At 46.5% G+C, this 21,289-nt stretch overlaps 1 protein-coding gene across 3 annotated transcripts; it reads right to left on the bottom strand.

Moving 5' to 3' along the window:
• Positions 1–264: 264 nt before the first annotated feature.
• RGN (regucalcin) lies at positions 265–16,796 on the bottom strand. 3 transcript variants are annotated; one of them, XM_032329876.1, is made up of 7 exons: positions 16,370–16,796; positions 14,817–14,996; positions 12,431–12,613; positions 4,465–4,680; positions 2,412–2,543; positions 1,906–2,060; positions 265–671 (listed from the first exon to the last, which is right to left on the bottom strand). In XM_032329876.1, exons 2-7 carry the CDS (start codon positions 14,977–14,979, stop codon positions 621–623), a joined length of 900 nt encoding a protein of 299 aa, XP_032185767.1. In that variant the 5' UTR covers positions 14,980–14,996; positions 16,370–16,796; the 3' UTR covers positions 265–620. The 3 variants fall into 3 exon arrangements, with proteins under 3 accessions (XP_032185767.1, XP_032185768.1, XP_032185766.1); XM_032329877.1 differs by lacking the exon at positions 16,370–16,796 and adding an exon at positions 15,853–15,961; XM_032329875.1 differs by lacking the exon at positions 16,370–16,796 and adding an exon at positions 15,296–15,420.
• Positions 16,797–21,289: the final 4,493 nt, after the last annotated feature.

Here is a 21,289-nt window from a genome sequence, read left to right as displayed (position 1 = left end):
CCAGAGACTTCACTGACTGAGCCACCCAGATGCCCCTCAGTAAAGCTGTTTTAAAAAAAGTATTCTAATAAGTGATATATGGCTTCTATATTTATTAGGTGGCAGTTGGAGTCATGGATTTTGCCAGTGTTTAATTCCTACCCTCCAGTAATATTTTAGCTTGCAAAAAATAGCATGTATGAAGAATAATGTGAAGGTAGGTTAGCACCGCAGTATATTTTTTAAGTTTATGATGAAAATAAAAAGGAACATAATCATAGTAAGTCATTACTAAGACATTATTTATTAGTTTTTTGAAACTTCAGGTATAGTAAGTATGGAATGTGCAACAGACATGGTCCCCCCGTCCCCTTCTAGCAGTTTGCAAAGAATCAAGAGGCTGGTTGACATCTGAACAGTTCTCTATACTTCTATAATACCTTTGCGGAAGGCATTTTAGTATGTTATCAAAACGACCTGTAACCCCTTATTAAAATGTTTTACCTTTTAAAAATTGGAAAAAAATTTAACTCTATTAATAGTATCATTTCTTTAATTTTTTGTAACTAGATTGAAATTTCAGCTCTAGAATTTTCTACGTGTCTTCAAAAGTTACTCCAGTAGGAAAGAAGGCCTGCCACTCATCCCACATAGGGATAGGGAGGAATTCCTTTGACCCCCAGGCCAGTTATCTGTTAAAAAAGAAAAGAGAAAAACTTTGCTAAAAGATAGTTCACAAGTATTTTTCAAAAGCATTTTTATGATTTATAATAATATATTTAGCCACCAATTATCCTTGTTTTATTTCCTATCTTAAAAAGGAATTACTTGATTAGGGCAGGTTCAACTCAAATATTCACATTGATAATAATCCAACTAGCAACCATCTGCCATTAATTTGGATTTTTAAAGTTTTTATTTATTTATTTATCTGACAGAGAGAGAGTGAGAGAGAGACAGCAAGAGAGGGGGAACACACGCAGGGGGAGTGGGAGAGGGAGAAGCAGGCTTCCCGCTGAGCAGGCAGCCCAGTGTGGGGGTCTGGATCCTTGGACCCTGGGATCATGACCTGAGCCGAAGGCAGATGCTGAACGACTGAGCCACCCAGGTGCCCCAATTAACTTGGATTTACAAGTGAATTTGTTTCTACCATCTTCCTATTTCTTTTCTTTTTTCAAAGATTTTATTTGTCGGAGAGTGAGCGAGCACAAGCAGGGGGAGTGGCAGGGAGAGGGAGAAGCAGGCTTCCTGCTCAGCAGGATCGATGCAGGCTCGATCCTAGTTACCCTGGGATCATGACCTGAGCCAAAGGCAGATGCTTAACAGACTGAGTCACTCAGGCGTACTGCAAAGCAGGCTAAACACATTATCTTGGACTTACAGTCCAAGAAATCTAAATAAAATGTTTTTAAAAATCTAGCACGATGAGCTTAAAAAATGGGTGGCTTGGTTAAACATCTGCCTTTGGCTCAGGTCATGACCTCAGGGTCTTGAGATCAAGCCCTGGGTCAGGATTTTCTCTCTCCCCCTCTGCCCTTCCTGCCCAACTTGTATGTGCACATACACACACACATGCGTGCTCTCTCTCTCTCTCTAAAAAATGCTAAATAGAATTATGTTTTGGAAGTATGAAAAAGCACTAACTGGGTCACCTGGGTGGCTCAGTCAATTGGGTGACTGCTTTTGGCTCAGGTCATGATCCCTGGGGGGATCCAGCCCTGCATCAGGCTCCCTGATCAGTGGGGAGTCTGCTTCTCCTTCTCCCTTTACCCCTCTCCTTGCTCATGCTCTCTCTCTCTCTCTCTCTCTCTCTCGTCGTCTCAAATAAATACAATAAAAAAAAGAAAAGAAAAAGCAGTAATCACTCAGTTACATAGCCAAGGATCTCCCACCTCACCCTCAAAATAAAAGAAAGAGCCAGATCACCTTGAAGATCCCACCAGCTTCAGGCTGCTGCAGAAGACCCTCGGGATCCATTCCGTCCCGGGCACAGGTCACATACATTTCAGAGTAGTCCTTCCCTCCGAAGCAGCACGAGGTTGTTTTAACAACAGGCAACTTCACAGTTTGGAGTCTTTTCCCTAGCAGCAAATATTTTATTGAAAGCCCAGCTCTAGCAAATTTCCAACCTGCACAACCATTTGGGACCCCTTGCAGAACATCAGCGATATTCAAAAAGCTTTGTGGAGGTCATTTAACCAACCTTCCCTGACAATCTGTTTTGGCCAAAAAGACTTACCTCCACAGGAAAAGAAGTTCTGACTCTAAGTCTGGGGCACTATCTTGGGCCTTTATTTCCAAAGTTATCCTACTGAGACCTCTGAATGTATCTCTAGATAACGTTATTAGTAATGGAGTTCCTCTAGTCGCTAGTGTCTCATTTTTTCTAGACATGGCAGGGATTTTTTTTTTTAATTTTGCTGCAGGCCTACCTGTCTCAGGGTCTAAACGAATCACTCTCCCTCCATTGTAACAGGCAACCCAGAGCTTCCCCTCCACATCGATACACATCCCATCTGGAATTTGCTCTTCTTTCTCCAGCTTGTAAATACTTCTGCGGTTGGCTAGGGTTAGAGAAACAAACACACACACAACAAAACAACAGGCCACTCAACATTGAGCATCAGACCAGGAGCTCTCCAGCTGGCTGTAACCTCATCACTTTTGCTGATCCGGGGTCTGGCATGCGGGATGGTTCAGAAGAATTCTAACTCTAAAACCAAAAATGTCCAGGGCGCCTGGTGGCTCAGTCACTTTAACATCTGCCTTTGGCTCAGGTCATGATCCCGGGGTCCCGGGATCGAGCCCTGCCTTGGGCTTTCTGCTCCTGCTTCTCCCTCTCCCTCTGCCTGCCACTCCCCCTGCTTGTGCTCTCTTTCTCAGATAAAGAAATAAAATCTTTAAAAAAATTTTTTTAAAAAATAAAACAAAATGTCCAGAAACATGAGTGGGCACTCCTCAACTAAGAATGTTTTGCCACATGATTTGGGGGTGATTACACTCTCTTTAGTTTGGGTACAGACATTATTTGTCTAAGCGGGAAAGAAGGAAGTAGAATTCTTTTTTTTTAAGATTTTATTTATTTATTTGACAGAGAGAGAGAGAGAGAGCGCGAGCGAGCACAAGCAGGGGGAGCAGCAGGCGGGGGGAGAGGGCAAAGCAGGCTTCCCGCTGAGCAGGGAGCCCGATTTGGGGTGGGATCCCAGGACCCTGGGATCATGACCTGAGCTGAAGGCAGACGCTTAACACCTGAGCCACCCAGGCGCCCCTAGAATTCTTAATAAAAAACAGTAGTTCTTTTTGAGGTTGAGCTGAACTGAAACCCTGCATACCCTGCTCGGAGACATTTCGGTCTGTGGTTAGACCTTTGCTGTTTTCCTTATAAAAATGACGACTTTGATTAACTCCAAGATCTAGAAGGCCACTTAATGGTACCATGTGAACGGTTCCTACGCAAAAACTAGTAAGACGTGCACGTTCTGTTTCTGTCTGACCGAATGTTCCAAAATCATCCTATCAAAACATAATATTAAAGAGCTTATTTCTGAAAGGAGGGGTGTTCTGGAGCCCACTGGCTGGCCCGAAAGGGGGAAATCACAGTATACAAATAAACAAACAAACCCGTAAAACCCCATCAAACCCCAGAGGAACTTTACACTACAAAATCCAGGTTATTGTAGTAACTGCATTGAGGTACAGTGAAAAAAAAAATGTTAAAACCATGTGTCAGTAAAAATGGGTAAAAACAGTCATAAAAAAGGCACTCTATATTTCAAAGTAAAACATCTGTACTGAAATAACCTGTCTCTCATTAAATCTACACGCGAGGCTTGTGATCCGCACCCCCCCCCCCCCCCCGCCCCAAGTCATTTTTATTACTGTGTTTGCTCTGGCGGCTTGGCACCTTTCACGAAACAGTTTCAAGTGCTCCCTCCTAAATTCTTCTCAAGAATTTCTTCCCTCCCTGTTCCCAACTACAGCTCATGTCAAACCCACTGACGGAATTGAACACTCGGCAGCTACTGTTTAAACTCTTCTATTTGGGAAGATTATTAATTCGCCTCTGAGTAGTTCCCTCTGGTTAACTCAAGGACACAGGAGCAATTGCAACCCCCCAACCTTAGCTTCCTGTTCCCTTTTTCTCATTCTGCTGTGCATTATCTGCTGATAAGCGCCTCTAGTAGGACAGGATCCATTGCATAGCGAGTCCCTTTCGAGGGACGGTGGCAAGAAGCAGGGAAAGGATCTATCCCTATTTTGCCAATGGTGGCCAGAGTCAGGTGTACCGAGGGCGCTCGTTTGATTGGCAGCCTAGTCGAGTCTGGACAATTATGACTCTATTGGAATTATCACATCCACCACCTCCTTCATTTGACAAGTAAGGGTCTTTTCATGCGAGTTGAGGAAGAAGAGGCAGCTTCCCGGCTAACCACATATGAAAAAAAATCCCAGCAGTAATAAGAAGAATAATGAAAAAGTACGTACAGATCTTTCCTGTATGTAGGTCATAGTCAAAGGCATCCACCGAGTAGGACAGGCTGTCGATGTAATAGAAGATTTTGTGGTCCAGGGACCAATCCAAACCATTGGAGATGTCCACCTGGTCAAAATACTTTTCCACATGGTGGTCAGGAAAGAGGGAGTACAGGGACCCCTGGTGCCGCTCCAGAACCGCGGGGGCCGTCTCCTCGGCCATGGTGCCTACAAGACCCCAAAAACACTGAGTTTAGCTGCATAGCACCTTGTCCCATGCCCTACAGCACCTTTTATGACCAGGGTTCCTTTCCCATCATGAAGTCAAGGAAACTAGGGACAACTGGGTGGCTCAGTCGGTTAAGCATCTGCCTTCGGCTCAGGTCATGATCCCAGTATCCTGGGATGGGGTCTAACATCGCCTCCCTGCTCAGCGGGGAGCCCCGTTTTTCCCTCTGCCCCTGCCCCTCCCCTCTGCTTGTTCTCTCTCCCTCTCATTCTCTCTCTGGAATTTATCAAAATAAATACATAAAATATTTTAAAAAAATAAAAATTATTCTATTCAAGGAAACTATTCTGCAATCCCAATCTGGGTCCTATATTTAAAAAAAAAAAAAGACAACTGCCTTGCTTATGATGCCAATGAAAATTACACCAACAGGTCTGGTTCCGGATAAGGAGGAGTCCATTTCCACCAACCCCACTTTCTCCCACTGAGTGCAACTGTACAATCTGGACAAAACACCCAGTGGGCTATTTGAGAAACTCCGACAAGTAAAAATATCGGGCAGCTCAGGGAAGACCAGCAGAATTTTCAGTGCCGCCTAACTGGTGGCAAGTTCTCCATTTTATCCTCCAGTATGTCCCAGCCTGACCTCAATGCAGCCTCCAACTTGGAAGCGAGCACCGCGGTGAAGACTGAGAGCCAAGAGAAACCCTCTCGATCTGGCTCAAGGAGCAAATGAGGAAACTCCTGAGGCTCGGAGAGTGGAAGAAATGCCCTGGTTCTTTCCACTCCTTTCTCCAGTCCCCACGCTCTGCAGCAAGGGGAGTGACGGCCGAGTGGCGGGTACAAGCGAAGTGCAGGAATCAAGACTCAGGGGAAGGGGACATTGCTCTCCTGCTGCAGCTCCAAAAGGGCAGAACCAAACACTGCTGCTTTTTTTTTTATATTTATTTTTTACTTATTTGGCAGAGAGAGAGATCACAAGCAGGCAGAGAGAGAGAGAGAGGCAGAAGCAGGCTCCCTGCCGAGCAGAAAGCCCGACACGGGGCTCGATCCCAGGACCCTGAGATCATGACCCGAGCTGAAGGCAGAGGCTTAACCCACTGAGCCACCCAGGCGTCCCCCCAACACTGCTGCTTTTATGCTCGCTCTCTTTCTCTCTCTCTCTCTCTCTCTCTCTCTCTCTCTCTCTCCTGCTGCTACTTGGCTCTGGAGAGAGCGCTGTCCTAGAGATGGGTGGGTTCCGGCTGGAGGAATGACAAGGACAGCTCCGGGAAAATGGAAAGTACCTAGAGACAGTCAAGAGGGACTTGTTCAGGAATGCAATTCCATAAGGTTGTTTATGATCTCCTGGGCTCATCTTTTACTGGTACGCAGGACTCTGGTTTTAATTAGCATACCAAAGACTGAGAATGCAGCTGTGGTTGGAACTCCTAAGTCTCAGGGCGGCCACTGAGTGGCCCACATGGGGGCCAGATCTTAATGGCAGCTCAGAGAGAGCAGGCTAGAGCTTTTCTGGTAAACCTTCTGAACCTAAGCATATACAGATCGCTCATGAGGGCAAATGTATCAACATTCTCCGCAGGATTTAAAGACCCAGGGTCTCAAAATAACAGTCACAAAGTCACAAATATTATCCAATATGACTTGCAATGCAAAGAAGCAAGGCAAAGAAGTCAAAACACAACAAAGGGCCAAATAAAAATTTTAGAACTGAAAAAGAAAATAAATGAAATAGAGAAACTGCCTAGATGGATTTTGCTAGCAGGCTAGAGATGACAAAGGAAAAGAGTTAGTGTAGTGAATGACAGGTCAAAAGAGATTATCCAGGGGCGCTTGGCTGGCTCAGTGAGTAGAGCATGTGATTTTTGATCTTGTGGTTGTTTGTTTGAGCACCATATTGGGCCTAGAGATTACTTTAAAAAAAACCTAAAATCTTAAAATATATAAAAAAGGAAATTATCCAATGTGGACAACATTGCAAAAAACTATAGATTCAAGCTGAGCAAGCCCCAAACAGGAGATAATCCCAAAGAAATCTATACCCAGACACATCAAAATCAAAATTCTGAAACCAAAGTCAAATAGAAATCCCTAAGAAAGAAAGAAAAATGACATATGATATATAGAAAAATAATGATTTCAATAACTGTTGATATTTTACAAGGAGCCACGGAGGTCAGAAGGAAGTGATGCACTTTTTTTTCTTTTTCTTAAGTAGGTTCCTTGCGCAGTGCAGGGCCCAGCAGGGGGCCTTGAACTCACCACCCTGAGATCAAGACCTGAGCTGAGATCAAGAGTCAAGACACATAATGGACTGAGCCACCCAGACGCCCTGGAAGGCACACATTTTTCATTTGCCGAAAGAGGAAAAAAAACAAACTGTCAGACTAGTATTCTATATTCAGTGAAAATTCTTTCAAGAATGAAGGTGAAGGGGCGCCTGGGTGGCTCAGTGGGTTAAGCCGCTGCCTTCGGCTCAGGTCATGATCTCAGGGTCCTGGGATCGAGTCCCGCATCGGGCTCTCTGCTCAGCAGGGAGCCTGCTTCCCTCTCTCTCTCTGCCTGTCTCTCCGACTACTTGTGATTTCTCTCTGTCAAATAAATAAATAAAATCCTAAAAAAAAAAAAAAAAGAATGAAGGTGAAATAAAGATATTCTCATATGAAGTAAAACTGGGAGAATTCACAGCCAGCAGACCTGCTCTAACAGAATTGCTAAAGGGAAGGGAAATGATACCAAAAGGAAGCTTGGAACATCAGAATGAAGGAAGAACAACAGAAACAGTAAATATAATAGGGTGTTCTTCTCCTTTAAGTTCTTGAAAATATTTCTTTTCTTTTGTTGACGATTCCATTTTTTAAAGATTTTTTATTTTTAAGTAATCTCTATACCCAACATGGGCTTGAACTCACAACCCCAAGATCAAGAGTCCCATGCTTCACCAAATGAGCCAGCCAGGCACCCCAGTTCTTTAAAATATTTCTGATGGTTAAAAGCAAGAATTACAGGGCGCCTGGGTGGCTCAGTGGGTTAAGCCTCTGCCTTCAGCTCAGGTCATGATCTCAGGGTCCTGGGATCGAGCCCTGCATCGGGCTCCCTGCTCGGTGGGGAGCCTGCTTCCCCCTCTCTCTCTGCCTGCCCCTCTGCCTACTTGTGCTTACTCTCTCTCTGTCAAATAAATAAATAAAATCTTTAAAAAAAAAGCAAGAATTACATTTTCTCGGGGGATTTATATGTATGTCTATAAAGGGAACTATAGCATAAAGAAGTGTTCATCAAAGTGGTAAATCTTGGCTCTAGACAGCCTGCAAAAAGTTAACTGTGTATTTTGCAATCCCTTCATAAACCCTTAAAAAACCACACAGAGAGATACAGCGAAAGATCACCATGAGTAAATTAAAATCGAATTCTAAAAGAAGGTTCACTCAACTGAAATGGAGGCAGGAAAGGGGAAACGGGAGGAACAAAAAATACAGGGAGAAAGAAGAGAAAACAAATAACAAAATGGTAGATCTAAGTCAAAGCATATTAATAATGACACTAAATACACTAAATGTAAAGAACCTAAATACATTAATTAAGTTATTGTTAAGACAAATTTTGTAAAAGCCCAGCTATTTGCTGGTTATAAGAAACTCATTTCAGATATAGGGATACAGACCGTGTAAAAGTGAAAGGATTGGGAAAAGCTATACCACGCAAATACTGATTAAAATATTAGCTGGAGGGGCTATGTTAACATCAGACAAAATATACTTAGAGCGAAGACAATTATCAGGGATACATGAAGGTCCTACATATCGCGAAAATGGTCAATTCACCAAGGAGACATAGCAATCCTAAATTCGTACGTGCTTACCAACAGAGCTTCAAAATACACAAAGCCAAAATCAGAACTGAAAAGAGAAATAGACAATTCCATAATTACAGCTGGAGATGTCAGTACCCTTCTCTCAGTAACAGACACAAGTATATAGAAAAATCAGCAAAGAAACAAAACTGAACAGCATCAACCAATCTAAGTGACATTTACCAAACACTCCACTCAACAGCGGCAGAGCACACGTTCTTCTCAAGCGCACCCTAGGATAGTCCCTTAGACTTGAGTGTGATCTTGGGGGACAGAGCAGAGTTTGACTGTAATGAAGAAATTGGGAAGCTCATCTAGTATACCAAGTTCCATTTGAAATAAGAATGAGTTAAAAGAAAATGGACAAAAGTTGGGAAGCTTGAATAGCAAGCAGGACAGGGTAAATCCTCCCAGGGGAGAAGGATTTCACGCAGCAGTTTCTGGCTAGAGGGCAATTGGGTTTGTTTTACTAATATTCCGTGCCCCCCGACCCTGCCTGCCTCACAGAAAGAGGTGCCTGTAACATGCATGTGAATTCCGCACTGCTTGGAAAGGGTTCTACCTCAGTGGGAAAGAACATGCCGGAGCCGGAGCCCTGGCTCGTATGTCACTATCTAATAGTGGACACAGTAGTGGATGTGGTGACACCTTCAGGATTCTTCTTCTTCTTCTTTTTAAAAAAGATTTTATTTATTTATTTGATAGAGAAGAGAGATAGCAAGAGAGGATACACAAGCAGGGGGAGTGGGAGAGGGAGAAGCAGGCTCCCTGCTGAGCAGAGAGCCTGGCGTGGGACTGGATCTCAGGATCCCGCGATCATGACCTGAGCCAAAGGCAGATGCTTAACCACTGAGCCACCCAGGCGCCTCACCTTCAGGATTCGACCCACCACCTCAAGACTCCATCACGCCATCAAATGACCCTACCCTCTTCTGGTCCAGGGACACCTCCTAGCACTTGCTGAAAGCTAGGAACTCTCTAGAAAAAGGTTATCAGGTGCTTCTGGCAGATGCTTGTGACCAGTCTGCACACCCACAATTTTCCCTACAATTTTAAGGGGTCCCCTCAGGGCACAAGTTAAGAACTGGGGACTCCAGGCTAAGGACTCAGGCTTCTGAGGACACCTTTATCTTGTCTCACAAAGTGCCACAGAACTGTCAACTGCAGCCATGAGGGAGAGAGAAAATCAATTTCAACAGCAGGTGGGACATCCAATCATATTTCCTTATCTTGCAGAAATTAGTGGCAGAAGGGCTTCCAACAGATTCTCTTCTTGAATCTTTCAACCTGTCCTGGACTAGATCTGTGGTTGTGTCAAGCCCGGGAAGACGGGAAGCAAGCCACAGCCGGTTGCTCAGACCTCGAGTACCTTCCATGCGGAAAGCGGACGGAGCCACGGCAGCAAGGTTTGAGGGGATGGGGTGAGGAGGTGGACATAGCAGGTATTGGAATCAACTCTGGCTAGCTTGTTATGAGGGGAAGTAAATGAAAACATACGTGAAATGCATTATTTAATTGGAAACTAGAGTTAACCTTTACAGAAAGCTGGACATAAGCCATTGTCCAACCATCCCAGTCAGCATTGGTTCAAGCAAGAATCATCAACAAATGTGAAACCCAAGGGAGACGTTTTGATGAGGACCCGGACATTTGGTCGGTCTTAAAGTATCTCCCCCTGTGCTGTGGGGAGCCTCCAAGATGGCCGCAAATGATCCCTGCCTCCCAGTGTTCACACCCTTTGGATACAGTCCCTTCTATCACCGCGTGACCAACAGCACATGACAGAAGCGACCTTCTGTCACTTCCGAGATTGGTTATAGTAAGACTGTAGCCTGTCTTGGGTGTCCTCATTCTCTCTCTTTCTCATCACTCGCCCTGGGGGAAGCCATGTTCTGGGCAGCCCTACAGAGAGGCCCAGGTAGTAAGACTTCCTGAAGCCTCCTGCTGGCCCCATGTGAGAGAGCTTGGATGTGAATCTTCCGGGCCGCTTGAGAGACACCAGCCCCGTTCTGAGACTACAACCTCCGCCAACATCTTGACTGCAACTTCATGATACAGCCTTGAACTAGAACCATCTGGCTAAGCCCCACCCAGATTCTTAACCTTCAGTAACGATGGTTGTAATTTTAACAAACACTTTAAAAATGTTTGTGATTTTAAGCCACTGAATTTCAGGGTAATTTGTTACACAGCAATAGATAACTAATAAACCCCACAACATGTTCATAAATTGCAATTAAAAATAGCAACTATGGGGGCGCCTGGGTGGTTCAGTCGGTTAAGTCTTTGACTCTTGCTTTCACCTCAGGTCATGATCTCAGGGTCATAAGATCAAGCCCTGCCAGGGGCTCCCGCTCAGGGCGGAGCTCCTCCGCCCCTCTGCTCCCCCCTCTCTCTATCTGAAATAAATAAATAAAATCTCTGAAAAAATAGTAACGATGCAGTAGAGGAAGCTGAGAAGACCTTAACCAGGTGATCCAAACTAACATCACCCATGAGGGACATGGTGTCCAGGTGAGACACCTGGAGAAAGACAGCATGTCACCTCTGCAGTATTCTAGCGACAAATGTACGGCATCAATCTAATCACAAGGAAACATCAGACAAACACAAAAAGAAGAGGAACACGAGGGATGTTCTATTGAAAAAGGGGGGAGTTGTGTGGGACTGTATTCTTCAAACACAGCGGTGTCATAAAAAAACAAGAAAGGCTATGCTCTGTCCCAGATGAAAGAGGTTTAAAGAGACATGTCAACTAAATGGCAATACATAATCCTAGAATGGGTCCCCCACTTGGGAGTGGGCAACGCTGTAAAGGACAGTATTTGGTTCATGGACAAAACTGGAGTACAGATAGGACATCAGTTAAAACCAGAATAATGATGAACTTCTTTAAGTTGGTAACTGTACTGTGGTCATTTTTCTTGGGAAGAACAGGTCTTTTTTCTTGGAAAATTCCCACAGTAGTATCTTTCAGGGTTAAGATGTGATATATGCAACTTACTTCCAAATGATTCTAGAGAAAAGCATGTTTATATACAGAGAGAGCACACAAATAGGACAAAACGTTGATGACAGGTGGATCTAGGTAAAGGGCAGATGTATGCTGTTCATACTATTTTTACTTTTCTTTCCCTGTAAATTTGAAATTATTTCCAATTTAAAAATCGCCAGTGACCATGAAACCTCTATTTGAAAGCTCATTTAGGGGCTCCTGGGAAGCTTAGTGGGTTAAGCATCTGCCTTCAGCTCAGGTCATGATCCCAGGGTCCTGGGATCGAGCCCCGCATCGGGCTCTCTGCTCAATGGGGAGCCCGCTTCTCCCTCTCCCTCTGCCCGCTGCTCCCCCTACCTGTGCTCTCTCTCTCTGTCAAATAAATAAATAAAATCCTTTAAAAAAAGAAAATTTAAAAAGTCTTTAAAGTAACAAAAATTCAAAAATTTAAGAAAATAAAGCTCATTTAAACTACAAAAGGTCCATGCACATTTTGGTCTCTGCCAGAGATGGAAACTTTTGAAAGGGATATTCTGAAATTTTTCTCATGGGATTTAAAACAATTTTTACATTATTTTAAATTTGATTTATTACCTTTAGCAATGAAATTTTAATAGACTTTACTTATTTCTTTAGTGTTTACATTTCTGTTAAGGAAATGCTACCCCCAGTGTGGGACTTGAACTCACGACCCCAAGATGGAAAGTCACATGCTCTGCCGACTGAGCCAGCCAGGTGCCCCTTGGGATTTTTGTTTTATTTTGTGAAAAGCTACTCAAGTAATAATAAAGGAAGAACCCAAGACGCATTATGAGTAACATTTTCCCAGGACAACTGTGAGACTTAGCCCAAGTCAGGCTTTTTCTCCCAAGCTCGGTCCATAGGGGCTGGAAATCAACCGCACCTGCGAAGTATCTCCCAGCGGGATCCACCTTCCCGTCGTTGAACCTATTGTTCCTCTTGTCTTCATCTACTGAGGCCAGGGCAACTGTTGAGTGATCTTCCCAGTTCAAAGCACAGAACTTTGTCCCAACAGTGGCGACATAGCCTCCTCCCTGGCGAAGGGCCACGGAGCTGACGGGGGCATCTGCAGAAGCAAAAGCAGCAGTCAGAGGGCGGAAAGGGGGCCAGTGGCCGAGCAGCACCCCGCGGGCACCCTGCCGCCTAGCATCTCCCTTGGAGCAGATTCCAGCTCTTTTGACAATGCGAGTGCCCCCTCCCTTCTGTGGAAAGCCAAAGGCTCCAGAACCGAGTATATTTGTTGATTAGTATCCTTGGGCAGCAGAGATAGAAACGTGAATGAAACCCAACTCTTCTGGAAGCTTCCAGCCACCATACACTGGGGCAGGCGCTACATCAAATTCAAAGGTTGGGGGAGGGGGGGACAGGAGCTCCCAGGATAGCTATCATGGACCAATGGATGCTTGATTCACCTTTTCTCCAGGAAATTCAGAGACACAAACCAGGCTTAGTTCCACCAACCAGGTTTTCTGACATCTCTCCCTTCCTCTCATTCAGGACTCGTCTTTTTTAAGGGGTCCTATCTTATGTATTAAATTGAAAGTTGTGGGATGCCTGGGTGGCTGAGTTGGTTACGTGTCTGCCTTCGGCTCTGGTCATGATCCCAGGATTCTGGCACCGAGTCCTACCTACATCAGGCTCCCTGCTCAGCAGAGAGCCTGCTTCTCCCCCAACCCTGACAAATAAATAAATAAATAAAATCTTCCAAAAAAATTATTTTGAAAACATTTTTTTTAAAGATTTTATTTATTTATTTAAGAGCGAGCGAGTGGAGGAGGATGCGCAAAGGGAGACTCCCAGGTGAGTGCCAAGCTCAGCTTGTGGCTCAATCCCGGGGCTCTGAGATCCTGACTTTAGCAGGTAACTTAAAGGACTGAGTCACCCAGGCACCCCTTGGAAACATTTTCTAAGCACCTAGTCAGTAAGTGCAAGGTGCTGGGTACTCTGGGAGGGGCTCTGGGCTCTAAGTCCCGTTCAGAAGTTGATTCCCACCAATGAGGGGCCCAGGGAATATACAAGACAGTGCTGAGAGGATCCCGACCTGCATCCAGAGACTTCTGCCAGCGCACTTCTGTAAGTTCCGAAGTTAACTGATACCAGAAGCCCCTTCCATGCTTTGGGGGTGGTTGTGGATTGGGGTGGGAATATCCCCCTAATGTGTGCACACTGGCAAAGAGGGACTAGGGAACGCATTGGTCCCCCGCCCTCCACTTCCCCCTCCCGCCCCGCCCCCCCTGCCCCTGGGGCTCTGAACTCCTCTGGTCCTAGTCACTTTGCCTCTAGTCACACTCACATCCCTGGGTGAATTAAAAAGTTGTTCCCTCTTGGGGCGCCTGGGTGGCTCAGTGGGTTAAGCCGCTGCCTTCGGCTCAGGTCATGATCTCAGGGTCCTGGGATCGAGTCCCACATCGGGCTCTCTGCTCAGCAGGGGGCCTGCTTCCCTTCCTCTCTCTCTGTGATCTCTTCCCTTCCTCTCTCCTACTGTGATCTCTCTCTGTCAAATAAATAAATAAAATCTTTAAAAAAAAAAAAAAAAAAAAGTTGTTCCCTCTTATTTAAAAAAAAAAAGTTTGAGGTCACCAGCTCTGGAATGAGACTGTCCCAAGGTCACAGGATTTCCTGGTATCTCTTCCCATTAACACAAAACAAGAAGCTTCCTTATCTCTAATCGAGCTCCAACGCTTGGGCCATAGAATGAGAAAACCTTCCTCTGGGAATCACGTGGCCCTGAACAGAATCGCGGTCAAATGCCCTTGGAATTTGTCCTGAATCTTATTTTGTACAGTGAACAGATAGTCGTGCTTGATGCTTTCCAAGTCTGAAAGCTCTTCTTTTTACATTCAAAGAAGGGCTCTGCCTGCTCTTTTCTTTTCTTTTTTTCTTTTCTTTTGCCCATTAAGTTCTTGGCCCAACCCAAGGCGGACAGCGTTTGCTGGGATCCCCAACGTTTAAAGGCTGGATCTGAAGATGTTAAGGAAAGAGCGTACCGTGCCTTTGCCTCGTCAGCAGCACCAAATGGGGACTCTTGCCCCCCACCCACAGCCGAAGAGGAAAGTACTGACCACCCAAAATTTATTCCAGGGTCCAAGTGGGAGGACACAGAGTGTGGCTAGAGAGAGCATGTCATTCCAGAAGTTTTAAAGCACATCCAGTAGCTTCAATAAGAAGTTCCCTGGGAAATGACACATCAGGTGACCGCGTGTCCCCAGGGAAATGATGGCTGGCTGGGCAGAGCGGGGTGGGGGCTTAGGGGGGCCCTTCATGCTTACCCAGGGTCACTTGCTGCACGCGCTTGCTGAGCGAATCCCACCGGCAAACCTTCTTTGCAGGAATATCTACAAAGAGCAGCGAACTGGATGCCTCCTCCCACACCGGAGACTCCCCACACCGGCAATTCTCCCGCAAAACACACTCGATCTTAATGGAAGACATTGTGAACAGGGAGCTGTCTGGAAGGTAGCAAGAGAGGACAGAAAATGTAATCGCGTGGAGCAAATTCAGCAAAACACATCTGGCTTAAGGCCCTGGGAAGATCCCAGTACAGGCCGAGTTTTTCCTCAGAACTGGAAAAACACGTTCTCTCAATCAGGACAAAATAGGCACGGTGGCAGAAAGATACTTATAGGACAGTGAGGAGTGAGCTGATAGTCCATAATGTGAAATATCTTCTGATCGACTTAGCCGGGCGTGTTTTCAAGCTATCTTTTAAAAAGAGAGGAAAAATCCCACAACACCGCAGCATCCATACCTTGATTGTCGGTGACCCTCAGAGAGCTGGCTGCTCGCAGGAGGGAAGGCCGCCCTTTATGCCTGTGCCTTAGCCCCCGAAGGTGCAGGTGCCCATGGGGGGTGGGGGGGGGCGGGCAGCCCTGTCATTGGTGGCCCCTCCCCGCCTGCAGGTCACCAGCTCCCGCCGCCCTCCCCCATCCCCTGATGGTGCCCATTCCCTCCCCCTCAGCCCGCTCAAAGGCCAGAACTTTCCTACTCTGCATTTTTCTAAAGTGCCTTTCTAGAAATATGGTCAGGATATACACTAAGTTAGACCTAACACCCATTTGTCAGCTTGGCACAAGGGAAGGGCTGGAGAAGCGGACCCGGTCTGGGCGCCACACTGTAGGTACTGACGGCCCCTTGGCTAGTTCTTGCCGCCCAGGGCAGGCACCGTGCCAGTCTGGCAAGGAGACTTGAACTCCACAGGCAGAAACATTCTATGCTGGGAGTTTAGGCCAGAGTGTGACCAGCGAGCAGGGAGAAGAGAAAGAAAAATGATCGGAGAAGGAAGAAGCAAAACAAAACAAACATTACCTAAGAAAGCCCGTGGGAGAGGAAAACAAGGCAACTTTTCAGGGTCTCCTCTCTTTCCCAAACTCTGCCCAGATGCTGCCCCAAATCGTCTGCCTCATCACCCTTCTCCCTTTCTGTTTGGGAGTGGGTGGGCTCACCCACGGATGGGCGAATTCATGACGGGGCGGGGGGAGGCGGGGGGGGGGGGGGTGGAAGGAAAATAATCTCTGGTTTCATATTCCTTTCGAGAAATTAATTTTTTTTTTAAAGAAACACAACTCAAATCTTAAATCCTGATGCCAGGATTTGGAAGTCTCGCTGGCTGTTAACAATTTGGCACAGGCTCCAAAGGCCTTCATGTTATCGATCTGAGATAAGGCACAGGATCAGATGAGAAGCTGGACTTTTCCCAATAGCGACTTTTAACCCGAGCCAGGGGCCCTGCAGTCGTCTCTCCCTGCTGCGGCTTCGGAGCCCGGCGGCCCGGCAGCGGAGAGCCGGCACGCAGCGGCAGGTGCCTGTGCAGCACCCGCGATACCTGTGCGGCGGGGTGGCCTCGGCACAGTTGGGTGGCGCCACTGCAGCCTTGGGCGACCGCGAGGCCCCGGGAAGCTGAAGGTTGAGCCGGCCTCGTTCCTGGCCGAGCCGAGTGGAGCGCGCGCGGGGCCCGGGTCCTCGGGTGGGCAAGGAGGGTAGGGAGCGAGCGGTGTCCTTCCAGCCCGCCCCAGCGACTTTCGATCGTCTGTAGTCAGACCTTTCCTCTCCGGAGAGCGGGCGGAGAGGCCGGTCGGTCCCCGGCACTCACCGGGCCGGTGACTTCCAGGAGGCGCAAAGGTCAAGCAGCGGAGCGGAAGGACTGAGCAGGGAACGAGGCCGCTGGGCAGGTGGGCGGCAGCGGCCTGGAGCGGCGGGCTGGGGACTGCAACCCCCAACGCTGTCCCCCTCCCCCGTGGCTCCCGGAAGAATCCTACAAAGCCTCCCGGGACAGGGGGGCGGGGAAGAGGCTTGGAGCCGGGGGAATCTAAGCCTCGGAGTTTGGACGGAGCGCTAAAGTTTATCTCTTACTTAAACAAGAAAAAATTGTTAAAATACCTAACAGAGATTGGGGTCGAGGGTCCGGTTAAACACAAGCAGGTCAAAAAGTAAAGAACAAAGCGGTTAAACAAATCCACCCTTTTCCTAGCGGGAGAACGAAAGACTGTTGGCTGGAGGCCAGCTTTTGTAAAGCCTTTTTTTGTTTGTTTCTCTCTGTGTGTGTGTGTGTGTGTGTGTGTGTGTGTGTGTTTTGTTTGTTTGTTTGTTTGTTTTTGGTGGGGGAAGAGGAAAGGTTTTATTTGATTGGGTTTAAAAAATAAAATGGAATAAATGATCCTAAGCAGCACTCAGATTCACATTCTTCTTTAAAAGTGGACCTCACCATCCAAATTTAAAACATTTCAAAAAATGAAGGGAGGGAGGTAATCAGGAGGGCGTTTGCCACTGGGGTTGGGAGCCGGGGGTGGGGGAACCATGAAGGGGTTCAGGCAATTTTCTGGGGGTGATGGAGGCTATCTGGATGGATACCTGAGTTGCACAGAAGTATGTACTGTCCAAAGTCATTTGGTGGGACACTTGAGATTTGTGCATTTTTTTGTATGCGTTGAATCCAAGGTCAATGCTACCTCATCATCATTACCATTTTAATTTTTTACATAGGCTCCATGCCCAGCGTGGGTCTCAGACTCATGACCCACCCTGAGATCAAGAGTTGCCCGCGTTATTGACTGAGTTAGCTAGGGCCCTCGTGCTATCTCATTATTGATCTCCCTCTATGGAGCACGCATTCCTGGCCTTCTGCACAATCCTGAAACCTACACTCAAATCACAATCACTGGCATTCCAGCTCCCTGAAATTCACTAAGGAGGAGGGGCCGCAGATTAAATGCTTCAAAGGCAGGAGGCTCTAAAGCAGGAGGGAGATGTTTGGAGCAATCTCAACTCAAAGTTTCAGTTTAGTTAACTTAGAGTAATGGGCACTTATGGCCTCAGTCATTTTGATTTCACCCTGGGAGATGTTTAAGACAACTGCTCTCCCATGGCCCCATTTACAGATGGGAAAACATGAGCCTGCAAAGTGAGGAGACTGCCAAAGTCTCTGGTCAAGCTGGGAGAAATCCGGCAAATAGACCAAACCTTCAGAAGAGAAGTAAGAGCTTGGGGGGCTGCTGGGTGGTGCACTTGGCTGAGTTTTGACTCTTCGTTTCAGCCCAGGTCACGATATCTGCGTCCTGGGATTGAGCCTCTTGGCAGGTTCCCCACTCAGTGTGGAGTCTGCTTCTCCCTCTTCTCTGCCCCTCTCCGACCCCACTTGCGCTTTTTTTCTCTTTCTAAAATAAAATAAAATAAAATAAAGAAATCAGAACTTGAAGGACACTTTCTTGGGTGGGGCAAAGAGTGGGACTGCGATCTCCGGAGGCTTCTCTGGGGTTCTGTTGGGTCCTCCTCCCATCACGTGGCTTCTTCTGCCTCCTTAATGCTGACAACTCCCCAAACTGTATCTTGTCCCAGACCTCTCCCCCAAACTACAGCCCTGTAGTTCAGATGCTCTAGTCAACCACACCACCGAGCTGTCCCAGAGAGATCACTTGATTCTACACGAACCCGGAGAGTGAGACCATGGTCCCACCAATAGATTGCACAAGAAGTCCCCATTCCTTGCCCAGATTGTTGTCAGCTCCCTGGAGGGCTCGTCTCCCTGCTTTGGATCTGCTGCCAAAATGCCCCCCTACATGGTGAGTCCCACAGGGCAGGGATGCCTCTCATTCCCTCACTCATGGTGCTGACACACAGAGGCTATTCAATGACATGTTCTTTTTCTTTTCTTTTCTTTTCTTTGGTGGCTCAGTCGTTGGGTGTCTGCTTTTGTATCAGGTCATGATCCCAGGGTCCTGGGATCGAGCCCCTCATCAGGCACCCTCTTCAGCAGAAAGCCTGCTTCTGAACCCTCTCACACTCCCCTTGCTTGTGTTCCCTCCCTCGATATCTCTCTGTGTGTGTTAAATGAGTAAATAAAATCTTTTTAAAAAATCCTATAGAGGATTCCTGATTACCCTTTACATAGATTCCTCCAATGTTAACAGTGTAGCGTTGCTTTGTCTCTCTCACTTACATATAAATGGAAATATATTTTTCCTTGATTTTTATTTGCTTCTTTGTTTATTTATTTATTTATTTATTTTTAAAGTAATCGCTACACCCGACATGCGGCTTAAACTCACAGCCCTGAGATCAAGCCTCTCACACCCTACCAGCTGAGCCAGCCAGGCACTCCAATATATTTATTTTTCTTGAATGGTTTGAGAGTAAGGTGCAGATGTGATGCTCTGTTACATCTGAAGACTTTGGTATGTGTGTCCTGGGAAAAAAAAAAAAAAAAGGACATTCTCTTCTATAACCACAGCACAATTATCAAGATCGGCGGATTAACACGGATACAATATTACCTAGCTGAATTTCATTAATTGTCCCATGGATGTCCCTTCTAACAAAAGGAAAAAAGGGATTCCGTTCCTGAATCCAGTCCAGGGTAAAGCTTTGTGGTTAGCTGCGCTTATTCTCCTTTTAATCCGGAACAGCTCCTCAGCCTTTGTGCCGTGACATTGACATTTTGGACGTTCAAAATGTAGAATGCTCCTTCATTTGGGATTACTTGTTTTTTTCCTCGTGGTTAATTCGGGTTATGCCTTTTTGGCAATACTGCAAAAGTGAAGCTGTATCCTCTGTAGCATCTGGAGGCAAATGATGTCAATTTCTTCAATGTGGTCACAGTATGTGCTCATTGAATCTTGATAAAATACAACTTAATCATACCCAAGAGCTTATAAATCCCCTCAGACTTGCTAGTAGTACCTTCTTGACTTCAGTGATGGTCTAGCCATGTCCTCTTTCTGCTTCTTGTGTCTGAACTTGCTACTCCTTCTGCCTGGAACACTTTACTCCTCCCACTAACCCAATCCCTATCTCTGCACTGGGCTCACTCCTACTGAAGCCCAGTAACCCGTCCACCAGCGTCCTGTCTTTATGTTTTATTACGATATTCACCACATTGGCTGAGAATTGTTGGTCTGTCTGTCTCTCCTGCTACATTGTGAACTCTCAGGTTAAGTCTTGGATCTTATCTTATGATATAAACCCCTTCGTCCAAAGATCACCTCCAGTCCAACAAATCTGGGTTTATGGATTCCTCGCAAGAAGGGAGAACTCCCACCATGGGGGAATCGTGGGATGTCTTGGTTAGAAGGTGTTAGAAAGAAACTCTTACAGGACTGGGCTTTGTAGTAGGTGACTCTGGGATGAGTGCAAGCACTGGAGGCTGTTAGGAAGTGGGGGTAGTTCTATGACAGGAGATCTTCATTCTTACGAAGGTGAGGAGAATGGAGTGACTGCTAAAGAAGCAGCACCCACTCGTATGAGCTACAAGAGGGTGATGTTGAGTCCTCTGGGGGACTTGGGTGACATTTCTGTCTTGCTCTGTCATGGACACGGAGTGCTTTTGTCTGCTGTTGGCGATCTGTGAAATTGTTCATGTTCAACAGGAGAACACCAGGGTCTGCTGTGAGTTCCAGGCCAGCTCCTGGATGTTGGGGACTGCATTTCTTTCTCATTCCCGTCTTTCATCCAAGATCAGTTGAAGTCAGGCCCCAGGGCATGAATCTATATATTCTGATCGTCACCGCTGCCGAGATTTTGCTGATCTGGAGGTGGCTTGGAGAAAGCCGGCCGAAGTAGGGCGTGGGCTAGTCTGTCCTGTTCCTTTGGCTGCAGGGTGAGTTCTTGAATCCCCTGACATGACAGGGGGTTCACAGTGGCATCTAAGACACTGGGCAGTATGCATCGGCCAAAGGCTCCACGGGCAGTTACCAGAAACAAGATGATGATTAGTCCTTGTAATAGACCCTGGAGACAGACCAAACTCAGGCCATGGACACATGTCTCAAAGCCCAGCTGGTCTCGAACCAGATGACTTTTTCTTTTAGGCTGATCAGAAAAATTGTTCCACTTGGGGGCGCCTGGCCCCCAGTTCAGTCAGAGGAGCGTGCGACTCTTGATCTTGGGGTGGTGAGTTCAAGCCCCACAGTGGATGTAGAGATTACTTAAATAAAGGAAAGCTTAAAAAAATTGGTCTTCTTGACCGCCGTATTTATATAAGTGTAGCAAGAAGTGTTGGCTGAAACTTAAACTCTCCCTTGGGTAGCCAAAAGGAAATCGAAGGTCATGAGTTTGTTCATGGCAACTCTGGTGTAATGAACGTAAACTGGCTTTGGGTGGGGGCAGGTCTTCTGGAGTAGAAACCATGTCATTTCTGGCATCCAATAAGGTCAGAGTCAGGTTCTGGACCCCCTTTTGGTGACTGTGGGAACTGGCTCATAGAGCATGCATGCACGAAGACTCAGCTCGCCCTCTAGGGAGTTATCCACAT

Source organism: Mustela erminea, chromosome X, assembly GCF_009829155.1.
Source record: "Mustela erminea isolate mMusErm1 chromosome X, mMusErm1.Pri, whole genome shotgun sequence".
Lineage (NCBI taxonomy): Eukaryota > Metazoa > Chordata > Mammalia > Carnivora > Mustelidae > Mustela > Mustela erminea.
Note: the sequence above shows the minus strand (reverse complement) of the source record. Positions and strands in the feature narration are given on the sequence as shown.

Excerpts from the sequence above, each read along its gene's own strand:
- RGN (XM_032329876.1), bottom strand. The coding sequence starts at position 14,979 with ATGTCTTCCATTAAGATCGAGTGTGTTTTGCGGGAGAATTGCCGGTGT. Across the intron at positions 12,614-14,816 it reads CGTGCAGCAAGTGACCCTGG|ATGCCCCCGTCAGCTCCGTG; the intron begins GTAAGCATGAAG and ends TTGCTTCTGCAG. Across the intron at positions 2,061-2,411 it reads TCGTTTAGACCCTGAGACAG|GGAAAAGACTCCAAACTGTG; the intron begins GTAGGCCTGCAG and ends ATTTGCTGCTAG.